Here is a 15,580-nt window from a genome sequence, read left to right as displayed (position 1 = left end):
CTTAACCAACTGGTAGGCTCCCTATATTTTCAGTACTGATAAAGGATCAACCGTCTTGAGTAGAATGAAGGGCAGTCAGATTTGGCAATACTTGCAGCATTCAAGAAACTTCATAACTCCTATCCTTAACTTGGTGGCTCTGTCTACAGTACTTGCACGGTGAGGGGTAAAGTTTCATCTGTATCTGTGTAAACTGAAGTAAAATATCACTTAAATGTTCCCCACTTGTTACCTCCATTATAAGTTAAACAAAACCTGTCTGCACTTAGTTTATTAGTCTAGAATAGCCTCGAATACTGTGTAATCTGGCATGCACCAAAGCTTTTCAAGCCTCTGTTTACTTAGAAAGTCTGCTGTTTGTTCCAGGCCTAAAGTGGAAGTCGAGGCTAGATCTTACTAAGCTTAAAATAGCTCCTACGTCCTCCTAACTCTTATTCTATCTACTCTGTAGAAGGAAGATGTTTGTAGTTACCTATTCTCAGGGCGATCTGGTCCAATCACATGATCATCTCCCAGTGACTGGCTGCAGGGAAGAAGAGGGACAGTGGACATCGGATGCCCCATAGAGTAAGCCTGTGGGTGATGTCACTGCCCAGGTACTTTAGCCCTTGTCAGCACTCTCTCTTTCCCCCTGAAGTCAGTTACTGGGAGCTGATCATGTCACTAGACTAGAGTGCCCTGAGAATAGCTTCTACAGGGCAGTTAGTATAGGACAGGGATATGCAGTTAGCGGACCTCCAGCTGTTGCAGAACTACAACTCCCATGAGGCATAGCAAGACTCTGACAGCCACAAGCATGACACCCAGAGGCAGAGGAATGATGGGACTTGTAGTTTTGAAACAGCTGGAGGTCGGCTAATTGCATATCCCTGGTATAGGAGTTAGAAGGGGGGGTGGGAGCAGTTTTAAGTTTAGCTAGATCCAATTTCCCCTTCTCCTATTTTCATTCTCATTTTTGTGGTTTCTTTGGCCTTTACTTTCTGTAAACATTTGGTGATATAAAGCAAAATAGCAGTCACCCAGTTTTTCTCTCTTAAGAATCCCTGATTTTCAGAAGGGTAACATGACAGACCTAACAGGGACAGGGGCTTTTGGAGTGCAGGGTAGCCTTTTGCCTACTATGGGCCCTGGCTTTTGAAGGGGCTCTATTCTTTGGGTGGTGTGTGCCTGGGGGACCTTTGGAGTAGTTTTGCTTCAGATTCGAGTCCACGTTTCCCTGAAAACACACAGACTGTGGGAACCTAGGACCTGAATACAGATTTAGGGCCTCTGTGCCCAAATTAACATTGATTACTTCAACCCCCTTTCTAGATTTAGAGACTCTAAACAGAGTATTATAGTCAGCTTTAAACAACTGGATGCTGGGGTTTCCTGCTGTTAAGTATAATCTGTTTACTAGGGTGTCTCTCTCTCATAGTATAATTTACCCATTGTGTGTCTCCTAGGTGTGAATTCCCATTGTTAATTGAGTCACCAATTGTTTCTGTCTGTCTGCAAATCCTCTTGGAGATGTAACTAGCATTGTATCCACTTTACCTTGTTACCAAACCATTGTGGGATGTTTATTTTAGCTGTTCATTAGATGTACTGATATTACTGCTTGCATCGTTTAGAATAATGTGATCAAGCTCTTACCTGATTTTGTGTGGTATATATTGTGTGTGAGTTTACAATAAGGGTCAGTTCCAGTTTGCACCTAAGCTAGTGTTGTCTAGTTCTTGGGTGCAATGATCAGTTATAATACCTTGCTCCTTATTCCAGAGTTGAGGAAGCTATATTTTGGCAGAAGCACCCAGGCTTGGTGCCAGGTGGTCTGTTCCTGGTATAGTATAGAATCTCATTCCCCTTAACCAAGCAAGACAACATCTTACATATGCTTATTCTGATTTTTCTTAGAGTGAGCATGTGCAATAGTCAATAATTCAGAGTCTGTGAAAGTGTGTCTCTTCAGGTATGTGGTGACCTGAAACAGACTGCCAGGATCAGATATAAAAGCTGACAACTTAAAAATATATTTTTATTTTGAATTCAATAAGCCTGTAGGAAAATACATACATTTACACACATTACAGTTTATGGTGGTGAATTAGAACCTTTAAAACCTGATACATTATCAGTTATCAACAGCCTCTGCAGCTGTGCTCAAACAGCAGATTGCTGTCCAAGAATGTAAGCAGAACCCTACTTTAAATACAGCTGTCTTCTTGCTGGACTGTCTGTATGTATTTCCTTTACAGAATGTTGTGGGGTGACATCATACAGACTAGAAGTTCTATAGTAGTAGCTGGCAATTAGAAAAGAAAAAAAATCAGTTCTAGCTTGTAATTTCCTAAATGTTACATTACAATTAAAGCAGTGGAAAAGCCAAGCAGCATTAAAAGGAATTAAATTTTATCAACACAAAGCATTTAAAAAAAATCATATTTAAATAATGCAACATATACATACATCTTTAAAAAATATATAAAAAAAAACAAATCTGCAAATAATTGCTTTTAAATATTAAATACTCTAAAAGAGTTTGTGTTCAACATTTTATAAACAATATGCATAGACACCAGCCTGTGGTTTATGCAGTCTCTGATAATACACGTGTTTCTCCCTTTTGCAGCTTCACACAGATCAAAACTTGAGGTTAATCATGAGGTCTGAGAGCTTGTTAAGATCTTTAAGACATGGCTCTCTGTGCAGGACAAAGTCCACTTTGGTATCTTGTTGGGGAAAGATACTTAGAAGCTCATTCCTTAGTCTCTCAGTTTCCCAGTGGGAGCGTAGTTCTGTCTCTTCTTTGCCCTTGTGTCCACCTGGCTTTCTGTCTCTGAGGTTGAGGACCTCTGTCTGAGCTGATGGCCTTGGTGGACTTTGGGATGTGTGAGATTTTCTACCAGCAAATGAGTGGCCTTTTGCCTTGAATCTAAATGAAAACATGTTAGTGTTAAAGAGATATTAAAGGCATTTTTTTAAAATATCGTGTCATAGTTACCTGTTATATACAGTGGTTTTGCACAGAGCAGCCCTAATCCTCCTTTTCTCGGGTCCCCAGCCAGAGCTCCTGGTCCCTCCCTCCTGCCAAGCGCCTCTAGAGAAAGCAGCTTGCTTGGGAACCAATGGTCAATGAGGAGGGAGAGTCCCCAGAGAGCCGAGGCTCTCCTGCACATTGATGGATTGCAATGGGGCTCGGGTATTAGGGAGGCTGCTGCTCAAGGAAGGTTTTTTTTACCTTCATGTATAGAATGCATGAAGGTAAAAATCCTAGAGCCTTTAGAACCACTTCAAGCAAAATATATAAAAAAAGAGAAATATCAATATTTTTTTTCAATGAGACTAACTTGGGCAGCGAGTTCTTGGTCAGGAACTGGTCCAGTGGTGGCCCGTTTCTCCCCAAGGGATCATCTGGTACCATAAATATGTCTCCAACAAAGGTGAATTGTAGCACTCTGTAACATTCCCCAAAGACAAGAAAAGAAGCACAACAGTTATAAAAGGTTTACCATATTAGAGAGATTAGGCTTTTTAATTGAATATTTATGCACCTGTCCTTTATTATATTTTGCCAAGCTTGAGATTCTGCAAATATGTCCCGTAACTGATCATTTGTGACTATGACACCATCTGTCCTCTCGGCCAGCTGAAGCATGAACCTGTGTAGAGTCAGACAAATAAAATGTTACTGGAAAATAAGTTTGACCTAATTTCAATAGTCCAGTAACAACTAATCAACAAAAATGAATCAAAAAAAATCCTAGTTGATATACAGCTGTCACATGACCCAGCTCTTTCCCAGCCTGTTTGCAGGGAAACATAAGCAGGAGGCGCTTCTAGTCCTCTTCTGCTGGTCACATGTTCAAAATAAATAAATATATAGCCTTTGGAATACAGAGTCAAAATAAATAATTAATATAAATAAACTGTTTTAATTTGCCATACAAATATATATTTGAAATTAAATATGTATTAATTTGTGGAAATAACATGGTGTGAGTGGATTTCTGCTAGTCACAAGCTGTGCCATGCCCCTCCAGCCTGTGTCTTATAATAAGAGGTAGGCGATGCCTCCATCAATCTATATGTAATATTCCACCCCCCCCCCCCCCACTGTGTTTAGCTGGTTAGTGGACATGGAGGAGGTGGGAGAGAGTGGGCTGTCATTTACCACTGTGTACACACACACACACACACACACACACACACACACACACACACACGCGCGCGCGCGACTCTATAGTCACATGGGCTGCTCAGATGTGATATGGAGGAAATGCTCGGCATAGAAACTCACCACAGCTGCAAAATCCCTAGCCGAATTGGGGACATGGACAGAAGGTGGCGAGAGAGAGCAGCAGGATCAACCAGGGTCTTTTTTCAAAATACAGAAAACCAATCTCATAAGGACTGAGTGAGTTTGAACAGCATGTAATATAGCATTAATTGATAGTTTTTTATGATGTGAGCTTAGGCCCCTTTCACACTTGTGTGACCTAAAAGTCACGTGACTTTGTCTCAATTTTTTCTGTGATTTTGCTGTGACTTTGACAACATTTTGCCACGACTTTGACGCGACTTGAAGCATTGCCTGTGTAATCTTGAAGTCTATGGACCTCAAGTCACATCAAAGTCAAACCAAAGTAGTAAAGTCGCACAGATATAAACACTCATTGGAAATCATGGGGTACAACTTGTCATGCGACTTTGCAGTCCCAAGTCACAAGACAAGTCGCACAAGTGTGACTGGGGCCTTAGTGAAACTTTAAGATACATAAAAACAAAACTGGTGTCCCCAGCACTTTGGGAGACAGTCTTTGCAGAAATTTCTCCTAACAGATTAGATAAACTGGCTGGGCTGTTTGTGACCAGGAAGTGTCAGGGATCCGATTACCGTATATACTCGAGTATAAGCCGAGATTTTCAGCCTCTTTTTTGAGGCTGAAAGTGCCCCCCTCGGCTTATACTCGAGTCATCGCTGTCTGCCCGCTCGATCAGCGTGTCGAGCAGACAGACAGCGGCCATTCTATGATTCAAAAGCCGCGCCTCCGGCTCCGCCTTCGCCTGTGATAGGCGGAACACTGAATTTCCCAGCAGCCTGTGTTCCGCCTATCACGGGCATCGTCTCATCCTCGTACTACGGACGAGGATGATACGACGTCCGTGATAGGCGGAACACAGGCTGCTGGGAAATTCAGTGTTCCGCCTATCACAGGCGAAGGAGGAGGCGCGGCTTTTGAATTTTACAATGGCCGCCGACGAAGAGGGCACGGGACGGAGGCAAGGCAAGGCACGGCACGGGACGGGACGGGACGAAGGCAAGGCACGACACGGGACGGAGGCTCGGGACAAAGGCTCGGGACACAGGTAGGCTGGACACACACACACACACACACACACACACACACACACACACACACACACACACACCTGTACTGCCCACTAAACATGATGGGATTTTTGTCGTGGCTATGACGCAAAGTGGCTGCTGGATGGTCTTCTCTGTGTGGGTGGCCAGCGGGAATAAATCTGCGACTCAACTATTCCCTTTTCCCTGCCAAAGTGAATGGGTCCTCAGCCCTGGTTCACACTATATTGCCATGCAGCTAACACTGCAAACCCTATTCATTTCCGCACTGCGTTTTGCGATCTGCTGCGGGTGTAGGTGCAGGTAGGCTGGACACACACACACACACACACACACACACACACACACACACACACACACACACACACACACACACACACACGGATGGAGACACACACACACGGATGGATGGATGGATGGAGACACACACACACACAGGGATGGATGGATACACACACACACAGGGATGGATGGATGGATGGAGACACACACACACAGGGATGGATGGATGGATGGATGGAGACACACACACACAGGGATGGATGGATGGATGGATGGAGACACACACACACAGGGATGGATGGATGGATGGACACACACACACACAGGGATGGATGGACGGACACACAGGGAAGGACGGACACACAGGGATGGACGGACACACAGGGATGGACGGACACACACACAGGGATGGACAGGCATGTCTCACCCTCGGCTTATACACGAGTCAATAAGTTTGCCAGTTTTTTTGGGGGTAAATTGGGGGCCTCGGCTTATATTCGGGTCGGCCTATACTCGAGTATATACGGTATGCATATTATCTAGTTTCTTTGCACTTTACACTTTTGGTCTGCATTACATTACCCATCTGCAGTAAATACTTGGTTGTAGGAAATGATCCAACCGCTAAAACTGCCCGTTGTGAATGACAAATCCATCTTCTTACCGAAAGTCAATAATAATGAGCTGTTGCTTGGAAATTCCCAGGGTACCAAAAGGACAGGATTTTTTATTTTTTTGCCCTAATCAATGATAATAACCCCCACAGAGGACTTACGGTAATTGTCTCCCAAACCTACTGAATTCAGTTATTGAATAGAAGGCATTACTTTAGTTATATGGCGAATTCTGCTTATTTGACCTCAGGGAAAGAGAATTGCGAGCTAGTCATCTGGAGTAAAATGGTGCCAAATAGAATTTATTTACGAGCTTGTCATGTTCTTGTGATAATGCTGTTACCTGTCATCATAAGATGTTATTCTTTTGCCTTCCACAGTCCTTGAGGGGGTGAAAGATAGAAGACCTAGATCATTTAGCTCTGCCAAGAAATGTTGCTCTATTAAAAAAAAAGAAAGAAAGAAAGAAAAATGTAATTATTTGTGTATACCTTACCACTTCCTTCTCTGTACAACTGTATATTATTTATAGCTCAGATTAAAAAGAAGTAGTGGTTTCATGCCTTGCTAATACATTTAAATTAACATGCTTATTTAAAGCGGTGTTCCACCCATTTTCTGAACTTTTTCCCTATTGTATACCCCCAAGCTCATCCTTTTCCAAAAGCAATTTTTTCTAAGTATCTTTTCCTGTGTTAATCCTCCTTTACTTCTGCCCGTCCCCGCCTAGGCGATTACGTCACTAAGCGATTTGCAAGGGTTCCTGGGATAGCGGCGTCATGTATCCCAGGAGCCCTTTGCGAATCGCCTACTGCCAAAATCTCACGTTATTGGAAGAAGGAGAGCCGTGCAGCGGCATTACTGGATGAGTTTTGGGAGGTGCATGCTGGGTATCCAGCTGCACAGAAATCCAGGAAGGAAATGAACACAGGAAGGCTTCAGATGCCCATAGCTAAAATGGAACCTGCCTGCTTCCGAGATCTGTAACAAAGTATTTTTAAAGAAAGTGATAAAGATATGACATTAGAAATGTTCATGTACAGGTTTAGACAATTACAGAGCAGTCTTTAACCACTTGCAGGCCAGCCACCGTTATTATACGGCGGCAGGTCAGCTTGTTCACGCAAATTGTCGTACTGGTATGTTAGCTCCTTTTTTTATGAGCGATAGCAGGTGGGCGCGCAGGAGGCGCATGCCTGCTGCACAGCCGGGAACCTAATGTGCGTAACCTGCGGCCCTGATGTCCTCCAGACATCCGCAATCGCGGGCACGAGAGCCAGAACGGGGATTTGTGCGTGTAAACACACAAATCCCCGTTCTGACAGGAGAGGAGAGACCTCGTTCCTAGTAATTAGGAACAGCGATCTGTCTCCTCCTCCAGTCAGTCCCCCCCCCCACAGTTATAAACACACTTGAGGGAACACATTTAACAACTTGATTGCCCCCTAGTGTTAACCCCTTCCCTGCCAGTGACATTTACACACTAGTGCACTTTTATAGCACTGATCGCTGTATAAATGTCAATGGTCCCAAAAAAGTGTCAAAATTGTCTGATCCGTCCACTGCAATCTCACAGTCCTGCTAAAAAAAAAATCACAGATCGCCGCCATTACTATTAAAAATATAAATAAATAAATAAAAATGCCATAAATCTATCCCCTATTTTGTAACTTTTGAGCAAACCAATAAATATACGCTTATTGCGATTTTTTTTTTACCAAAAATATGTAGAAGGATACATATTGGCCTAAACCGATGAAGAAATTTGTTTTTGTTTTTTTTTGGATATTTATTTATTACAGCAAAAAGTAAATAAATATTGTTTGTTTGTTTTTTCTAAATTGTTGCTCTTTTTTTGTTTATAGCACAAAAAATAAAAAATGCAGAGGTGATCAAATACCACCAAAAGAAAGTTCTATTTGAGGGAAAAAAGGATGTCAATTTTGTTTTGGTATAACGATCGCGCAATTGTCAGTTAAAGCGATGCAGTGCTGTATTCCAAAAAATGGCCTATTCATTAAGGGAGGAAATCTTCCAGGGCTGAAGTGGTTAAAAAAGAAAAAAAACCTGTTTGGGGGACTGGAACTCTGCCTTAAGTGATACAATTCTGTGCCTAGAAGAGGTACCAAGTATTACCCACACCTTTTGCTATTAGCGTTATTTTTTTTTATATTAGATTCAAATTGCAAACATTTTGGTGGAGTATATCTGTACTTGTGATTTGATTTTCCTCCCAATATTGATTTATTGGTAATGGGGGGATATTGGCAGATGGAATCACCCAATAACATGGATTTACTAAAGGCAAATAAACTGTGAATTTTGCAAGTGCAGTTTCTCCAGAGCTTAGTAAATGAGGAGGAGCTCTGCTGACTGCCATGATCCCAATCATGTGCAAGCAAAAATACTTTTTTTTTCTATTTTCCTTGCATGTGATTGAGTATTCTTTGCAAAGCGAAGCTTTACCTCATTTACTAAGCTCTGGAGTAAATGCAAAATCTATTTTCCTTTAGTAAATCAAGCTCAGTGTCTTTATTCAGCAACATCTTATGTTGTGTTGTACAACGAATGCTTATAAAATGACTCTGTTTAGCAATATGAAGCAAAACAATGTTTAACAGAAATGCTGGCCTAAGTTTTGGAGGAATCGAGTATACAAGGTAGGGTAATTCAATTACTAAGGAAGTATATAGAGCAGTGATGGTGAACCTTGGCACAGCAGATGTTTTGGAACTACATTTCCCATGATGCCCATGCACTCTGCAGTGTAGTTGAGCATCATGGGAAATGTAGTTCCAAAACATCTGAGGTGCCAAGGTTCGCCATCACTGATATAGAGGCACTATTTTGTAGTGGGCTTTGTAGGTGACAATTAGTAGTTTGAACTGAACTCCCCAAGTAATTAGTAGCCATTGGAAACCTGAGTGAGAAGCATCATTTCGGCAATGGTGAGAAAGGTGAATAAGTAGCAGAATTAAAGCGCAATTGAACCGCCAGTTCAAATTAGTTAAATACATTCCATGTGCTTTAAAGCAATAGATGTGCAAAGTCTTACTGTATTGTTTCTTTAAAAAGCAACCTCAACAGGAGGAGAAAGCCTGTCCTCTGCCATCAAGCTGCAAAGTGGGACCATTCGCTTTTTGTGGTCAAGCAGGGATCTCTTTGTGGAGGTTCAATACACGGCTTGCTAAGCCATAAGCTATAAGCTCTACACGTTTTGTGGATTCGCTCCACTTCCTCAGGAGCGGATGCACAATATGTATAAAAAGACTGTGAGGGCCACTGAGAGTGTCTGTCTCAGGAGCTGAGGTAATGTGAACCCGCAGAGACACAGCCACATACATGCATTTCTCTAAGGGGAGGGGGTCTGAATGTTGTAGTTAGATCAAGGAGCATCTCCCAACATTTCTAAATGGTTACTGAAGATCAAAATCCAAGTGCGGAGTGTGGGGTGTCCAAGCAAGGGCTGAGGTATGACAGTATGTAAATAAAAATCTCAAATAAATAAATAAAATGTAGAAATTAATAAAAAGTAAAGCACCCTGTCCCATCGTGCTTGCACGAAAGGCAAACGCCTGCATTGGTCCAGCACACATACTTTTTTTTTATTATTATTTTTTCAGCGATTGCAGCACATCATGCTTCCCATACACCTGTGTGTCCGGTGTCCCGCTCACACTTAAAGCGTCAGTATTTTTTTATAATGAGTAGCTTGCGCCCCCCTGCGCCCCCTATGGGTGGGCCGCCACTGCATTTGGATAGTATCAAATGAAATCGGCAATAGAGGGCAGTGGTGCCTAAATGACAGAGAAAAGCGTGAAAATCTACTGATAACTACTAAAAATATCCACTGATTACTGTATAAATGCCACTGGCAGGGAAGGGGTTAACACTAGGGAGTTATATGTGTTTCTTCCCTGTGTGTTCTAACTGTGGGGGGATGGGAGTGACTAGAGGAGGAACATACAATCTGTCTCCTCTCCCTTTTCAGAACCAGGATTTGTGTGTTTACACACACACACACACACACACACACAAACATCCCCATTCTCGTTCTGTCACAAGTGATCGCGGATGCCCGGCGGACATCACACATTGGCTCCGAGGACATGCTGCGTGCGCTCGCCTGTAATAGTGTCTTAAAGAACCACCGTATACCTATGGCAATTTGCGCGGCCGTGCCAACCTGCCACAGTATAACTGCGGTGGCTGGTCGGCTAGCGGTTAAAGTATAATATAAATTAGTTTTATTCTACATGTATTAACCACTTTAGGTCTGTTCTATAGCAATTTTACACGTTCGGGTAGGGGGCACGCATGCGCACTGCTGGAGGCTCGCTTCTGCTGTCATTATACATAGCGAAAGCCAATCGACAGGTGCAGGGTACTCAATGTCCTCCAGCACCCACCGATCATATGGCAGCAAGACAGAACTGTGATCTACCTATATAAATAGTAGATCACTGTTCTGACGGGGGGGGTGGAGTTTGGAATACATTCCATCTTTTCCCGTAGAAAAAGCACCCCACACAGTATAGTAAAACACTGGCTAGGCACCCAGTTAACCTTTTGATCGCCCCTGTTAACCTCTTCCCAGCCAGTGTCATTAGTACAGTGACAGTGCATATTTTTAGCACAGATCACTGTATAAGTGTCACTGGTTCCCAAAAATTTTCAAAAGTATCGGTTAGTGTCAGAATGTTCGCCAAAATATCACAGTCCTGCTAAAAGCTGATCGTAGCCATTATAAGTAAAATAAATAAATGAATAAAAATATGCAATAGTTTGTAGACACTCTAACTTTCCTGCTGATGGCCCTTCCTATTGGCTATAACGGGTTGAGGCTTGATCGCATCATCGCGACACCAGATTCGCCCGAAAAACAAATACAGGGGACCGAGCGTTACCCGTCATTAAAACACATGCTGATCACACTGGGTGCCAGGCACAGGCACCAAACCATGTGAATGCATCTTATATTTTTTTCCTTTGAATTCTTTTAACAAATTACGTTTTTACACTATGGGAGCCCCCCTTCTGTAATTTTTTTCTTCCCATCCATGGAGGATCATCCTAAGTACAGCTGACCTTGGAATAAACCATCTAAGGGTTCTATATTCCCCACAAAGCGCAAGCGCCCACTCTAGCGATAGGTGATCAACATTTAGGGGTGAGTGTACATCCATGTGGGGTACCTGTGTCTGAACACTGGGCATTGGAGCACCGATTGTTTATCTACGCACAAGCACTTTATTTCACAAAGTGGGACGATTATAACAAGTGTTATGTTTGATTCACCCATTTATGTTTAATATGTTTGAACTTTTTACTAGCCAAGCGTGGTGTCTAACCACTTCACTCTAACCTTTGCACAAACCAATCATATACTTATTGGGATTTATCTTTTCCAAAAATATGTAGCAGAATACATATTGGTCTAAAGTTATGAAGAAATTGTCTTTTTTCTATTTTTTTTATTGGATATGTTTTATAGCAGAAAGTAAAAAATGATGGTCTTTTTTTTCAAAATTGTCGTTTTTTGTTTATGGCGCAAAATAAAAAAATAAGAAATAAAAAAAAAACAGAGGTGATCAAATACCACCAAAAGAAAGCTTTATTTGTGAGATATTTGTACTTCCCTGGCTTGTTATGCTGGCCATACACTATACAAAAAAAAAACTGCAAAACCCATTTTTGAAAAAACGAACATACGGCCGCGAGAGCAAACGATAGTGCCATCATGTAATGACCGATAAATCATTTAGTGGACATAAATTAATACATTTTTTTTTTTTTTTTTTTTTTTTTTTACATATACCTAGTGCAACAGTTCGGACAGGAAACACATTAAACCTTTCAATTTATCCTTCGTTCGGCAGAAAATTTACTAACTCGTCCTTCATTTATTCGGCTCAAAAATGTCACAACAAATACCGATTTTGTGCCCATTTGCTGGCCGAAACATGAACGAACTGTTCAAATGACAAAATTTTGGACGAATTTTCGTATAGTATATGGCCAGCATTAGTGTCTCAAGAAATTAGGCTGTCAGTACATGAGATGTGATCAATTTTCAATGATTGCCATCACAGCTTGTAGACTCTATAACTTTCACAAAGACCAAATAATATACACTTATTTGGGTTATTTTTACCAAAGATATGTAGCAGTATACATTTTGGCCAAAATTTCTGAAGTAAAATCACCAATTGGTAAAATTTTATAACAGAAACGAAGAAAAATGCTTTTTTTTTTTTTTACAAAATTTTCGGTCTTTTTTTATTTATAGTGCAAAAAATAAAAAACCCAGAGGTGATTAACCACTACAATACAGGGCACTTTCACCCCCTTCCTTCCCAGCCCAATTTTCAGCTTTCAGCGCTCTAGCGCTTTCAGTGACAATTGCGCGGTCATGCTACACTGTACCCAAATGAAATTGTTATCATTTTGTTCGCACAAATAGAGCTTTATTTTGGTGTTATTTATTCACGACTCCGTTTTTTTTTTTTTGCGATATAAGCGCAAAAATAGCGGAAATTTGGAAAAAAAACAATATTTTCTTTTTTCTATTTGAAAAGAAATCCAATAAAATCAAATTTTGTCATAAATTTAAGCCAAAATGTATTCTGCTACATGTTTTTGGTAAAAAAAATTCCGTTAAGTGTATAATAATTGGTTTGTGTGATCACGGACATATGTACGCAAATGATCATGTACATATGTGTGCAGGTGATCACGTACATATGTGTGCAGATAATCATTGGGACATGTGATTTTAGTGGGACATATGTGGGGGACATGTTTTTATTATTAGGGACATGTGTTTTTATTATTTGGGGACATGTATGTTTTGGGGACATGTGTGTTTTGGGGACATATGTGGGGAATGTGTTTGTACTGTGTGGTGTGTTGTGTGTTTACACTACACTGATGATCAGTGAGTAAAAAGCTGTAAAAAGCAGCCCATACTCACTGATCATCAGCCGGCTGCAGCGTTCTGCTCTCCTCTCCTCAGCGGTGACTTCCGTGTGAGGAGAGGAGAGCCGATTGCCTAGCAACCGGCTGTTTGTTTACATCACATGACAGCCGTGATTGGACACGGCCGTCATGTGATCAGGAGGGCCAATCACAGAGCCCTCCTGCCGATCTGAGATGTGCCGTGTCCGGGTGACACGAGCACATCGGAAACGCGCCGCTGCGCGCGATCCCGCTACTCCTGAATGACGTTCCTGAACGTCCTATCAGGAGTAGACGGCTCCCACCCGGCCGTATATATGCATCGGCCGGGTGGGAAGTGGTTAAATACCACCAAAAGAAACTCTATTTGTATGAAAAAAAGAACAAAAAATTCATATGGGTACAGTGTTGCATCACTGAGTAATTGTCATTCAAACTGTGAGAGCACTGAAAGCTGAAAATTGGTCTGGTTAGGAAGGGGGTTTAAGTGCCCAGTGGGCAAGTGGTTAAAGTGATATTAAACCCTCAATGTTTTAAGCACTTCCAGCAGCTGATTTATTCACTTACTGAGTATGCAGTGCATCTTTTAATCCTGTCAAGGTTATTGTTTAGGCTGGTGCCATGACCATTGTCTCAGGTTTTCAGTTTCAGGGTGGCTCCTTTCCTTTGTAGCATCCTTAAAGTCCTCCTTGCATGCTGGGACTACAATGTCTCTCTACACTGTATGCATCTATAGAAAAAGACAGCTTCATAGCCTAGGGTGGGGCAAGACACTCCCCCATGCCTTGTTCTTCCTCCAAGCTAACAGACTGACTGGAGAGTGCACTGTCCACTGTTATTTCCTTCCTGTGAATACTGGAAGTTCAGAGAAGCTGCACTGAGAGAGCAGGAGCTACAGTAGCAGCACTGAAAAGGTCGGTAGCCATCATGGATTTTGCATCACTGGATGACAAGGTTGATGATCGATGTACAACCTGGGACATTGACAAAAACTGGGGACCCTTACTGGTAAAGGGGGCTTCCAGATTTCAGAAAGCCTCCAGCCCGCAGACCCCCACAACCACAGAGCCAAAGCTGTGGGGAAGAGTCCCTTGTCCTCATCAACATGATGACAAGGTGATTTGCCAGGGGGTGTCCTCCAACAAAGTACCCCCCCCCCATGTTGAGGGCATGAGGCCTGGTATGGTTTGGGAAGGGGGGACGGGGGATATAAGCACACTAAGGCTGAATGCTGGGATAAGAGTCTGGTATAGATTTTGGAGAGGATCACTTGCCTTTTTTTTCCCTTTTGGCGTAGTGTCCCCCTTAAAATCCATTGTGGGGGGATCCCCACACTGTTATTTTTTCATTTTTAATGATGGGCTCCTTTGTTTACATTCTGCTGTCATCCAGGAATCCCCAGCTGACAACAGGGATGAGTCTCAAGTTGCTAGGATGCCAGCAGGTACCAGTTCCTAACAAACAGCGCATGTACATGCAGTTTACATGTGTTTTTCATGTGTTTCCATTGAAGTTTATGGGACCAAAATCATGCAGAAACTGCACCAACTCCAAAAACTTTCCATCCTGCTCTGTATTGATTTAATACTATAGTGCTAGAATCTTTTTAGACTCAAAGTTGTTAACCACTTCAATACAGGGCACTTTCGCCCCCTTCCTTCCCAGCCCAATTTTCAGCTTTCAGCGCTCTAGCGCTTTCAGTGACAATTGCGCGGTCATGCTACACTGTACCCAAATGAAATTTTTATCATTTTGTTCGCACAAATAGAGCTTTATTTTGGTGGTATTTATTCACGACTCCGTTTTTTATTTTTTGCGATATAAGCGCAAAAAAGCGGAAATTTGGAAAAAAAAACAATATTTTCTTTTTTCTACTTCAATAAAAATCCAATAAAATCAAATTTTGTCATAAATTTAAGCCAAAATGTATTCTGCTACATGTTTTTGGTAAAAAAAAATCCGTTAAGTGTATAATAATTGGTTTGTGTGATCACGGACATATGTACGCAAATGATCATGTACATATGTGTGCAGGTGATCACGTACATATGTGTGCAGATAATCATTGGGACATGTGATTTTAGTGGGACATATGTGGGGGACATGTTTTTATTATTAGGGACATGTGTTTTTATTATTTGGGGACATGTATGTTTTGGGGACATGTGTGGGGACATTGTGTTTATACTGTGTGATGTGTTTACTGTGTGGTGTGTTTACTGTGTACACTAGACTGGTGATCAGTGAGTAAAAAGCTGTAAAAAGCAGCTCATACTCACTGATCAGCAGCCGGCTGCAGCGATCTGCTCTCCTCTCCACAGCGATGACTTCTGTGTGAGGAGAGGAGGAGCCGATTGCCTAGCAACCGGCTGTTTGT

At 42.0% G+C, this 15,580-nt stretch overlaps 1 protein-coding gene across 1 annotated transcript in view; it reads right to left on the bottom strand.

Moving 5' to 3' along the window:
• Window positions 1-2,003: 2,003 nt before the first annotated feature.
• The window catches only part of LOC143927409 (protein KHNYN-like), a gene marked incomplete at its 5' end in the record, with an annotated part of 42,478 nt that continues 28,901 nt past the window's right edge, over window positions 2,004-15,580 (bottom strand). The window contains 4 exon segments of the mRNA XM_077451886.1: window positions 2,004-2,914; window positions 3,330-3,437; window positions 3,534-3,641; window positions 6,590-6,686. Of these exon segments, the coding sequence (XP_077308012.1) occupies window positions 2,623-2,914; window positions 3,330-3,437; window positions 3,534-3,641; window positions 6,590-6,686 (605 nt within the window).

Source organism: Lithobates pipiens, unplaced genomic scaffold (assembly GCF_037356315.1).
Source record: "Lithobates pipiens isolate NorthernLeopardFrog02 unplaced genomic scaffold, aLitPip1_a1.2 Scaffold_1, whole genome shotgun sequence".
Taxonomy (NCBI): Eukaryota; Metazoa; Chordata; class Amphibia; order Anura; family Ranidae; genus Lithobates; species Lithobates pipiens.
The sequence above is the reverse complement of the archived record's forward strand: the minus strand, read 5'-3'. Positions and strand labels throughout refer to the sequence as shown.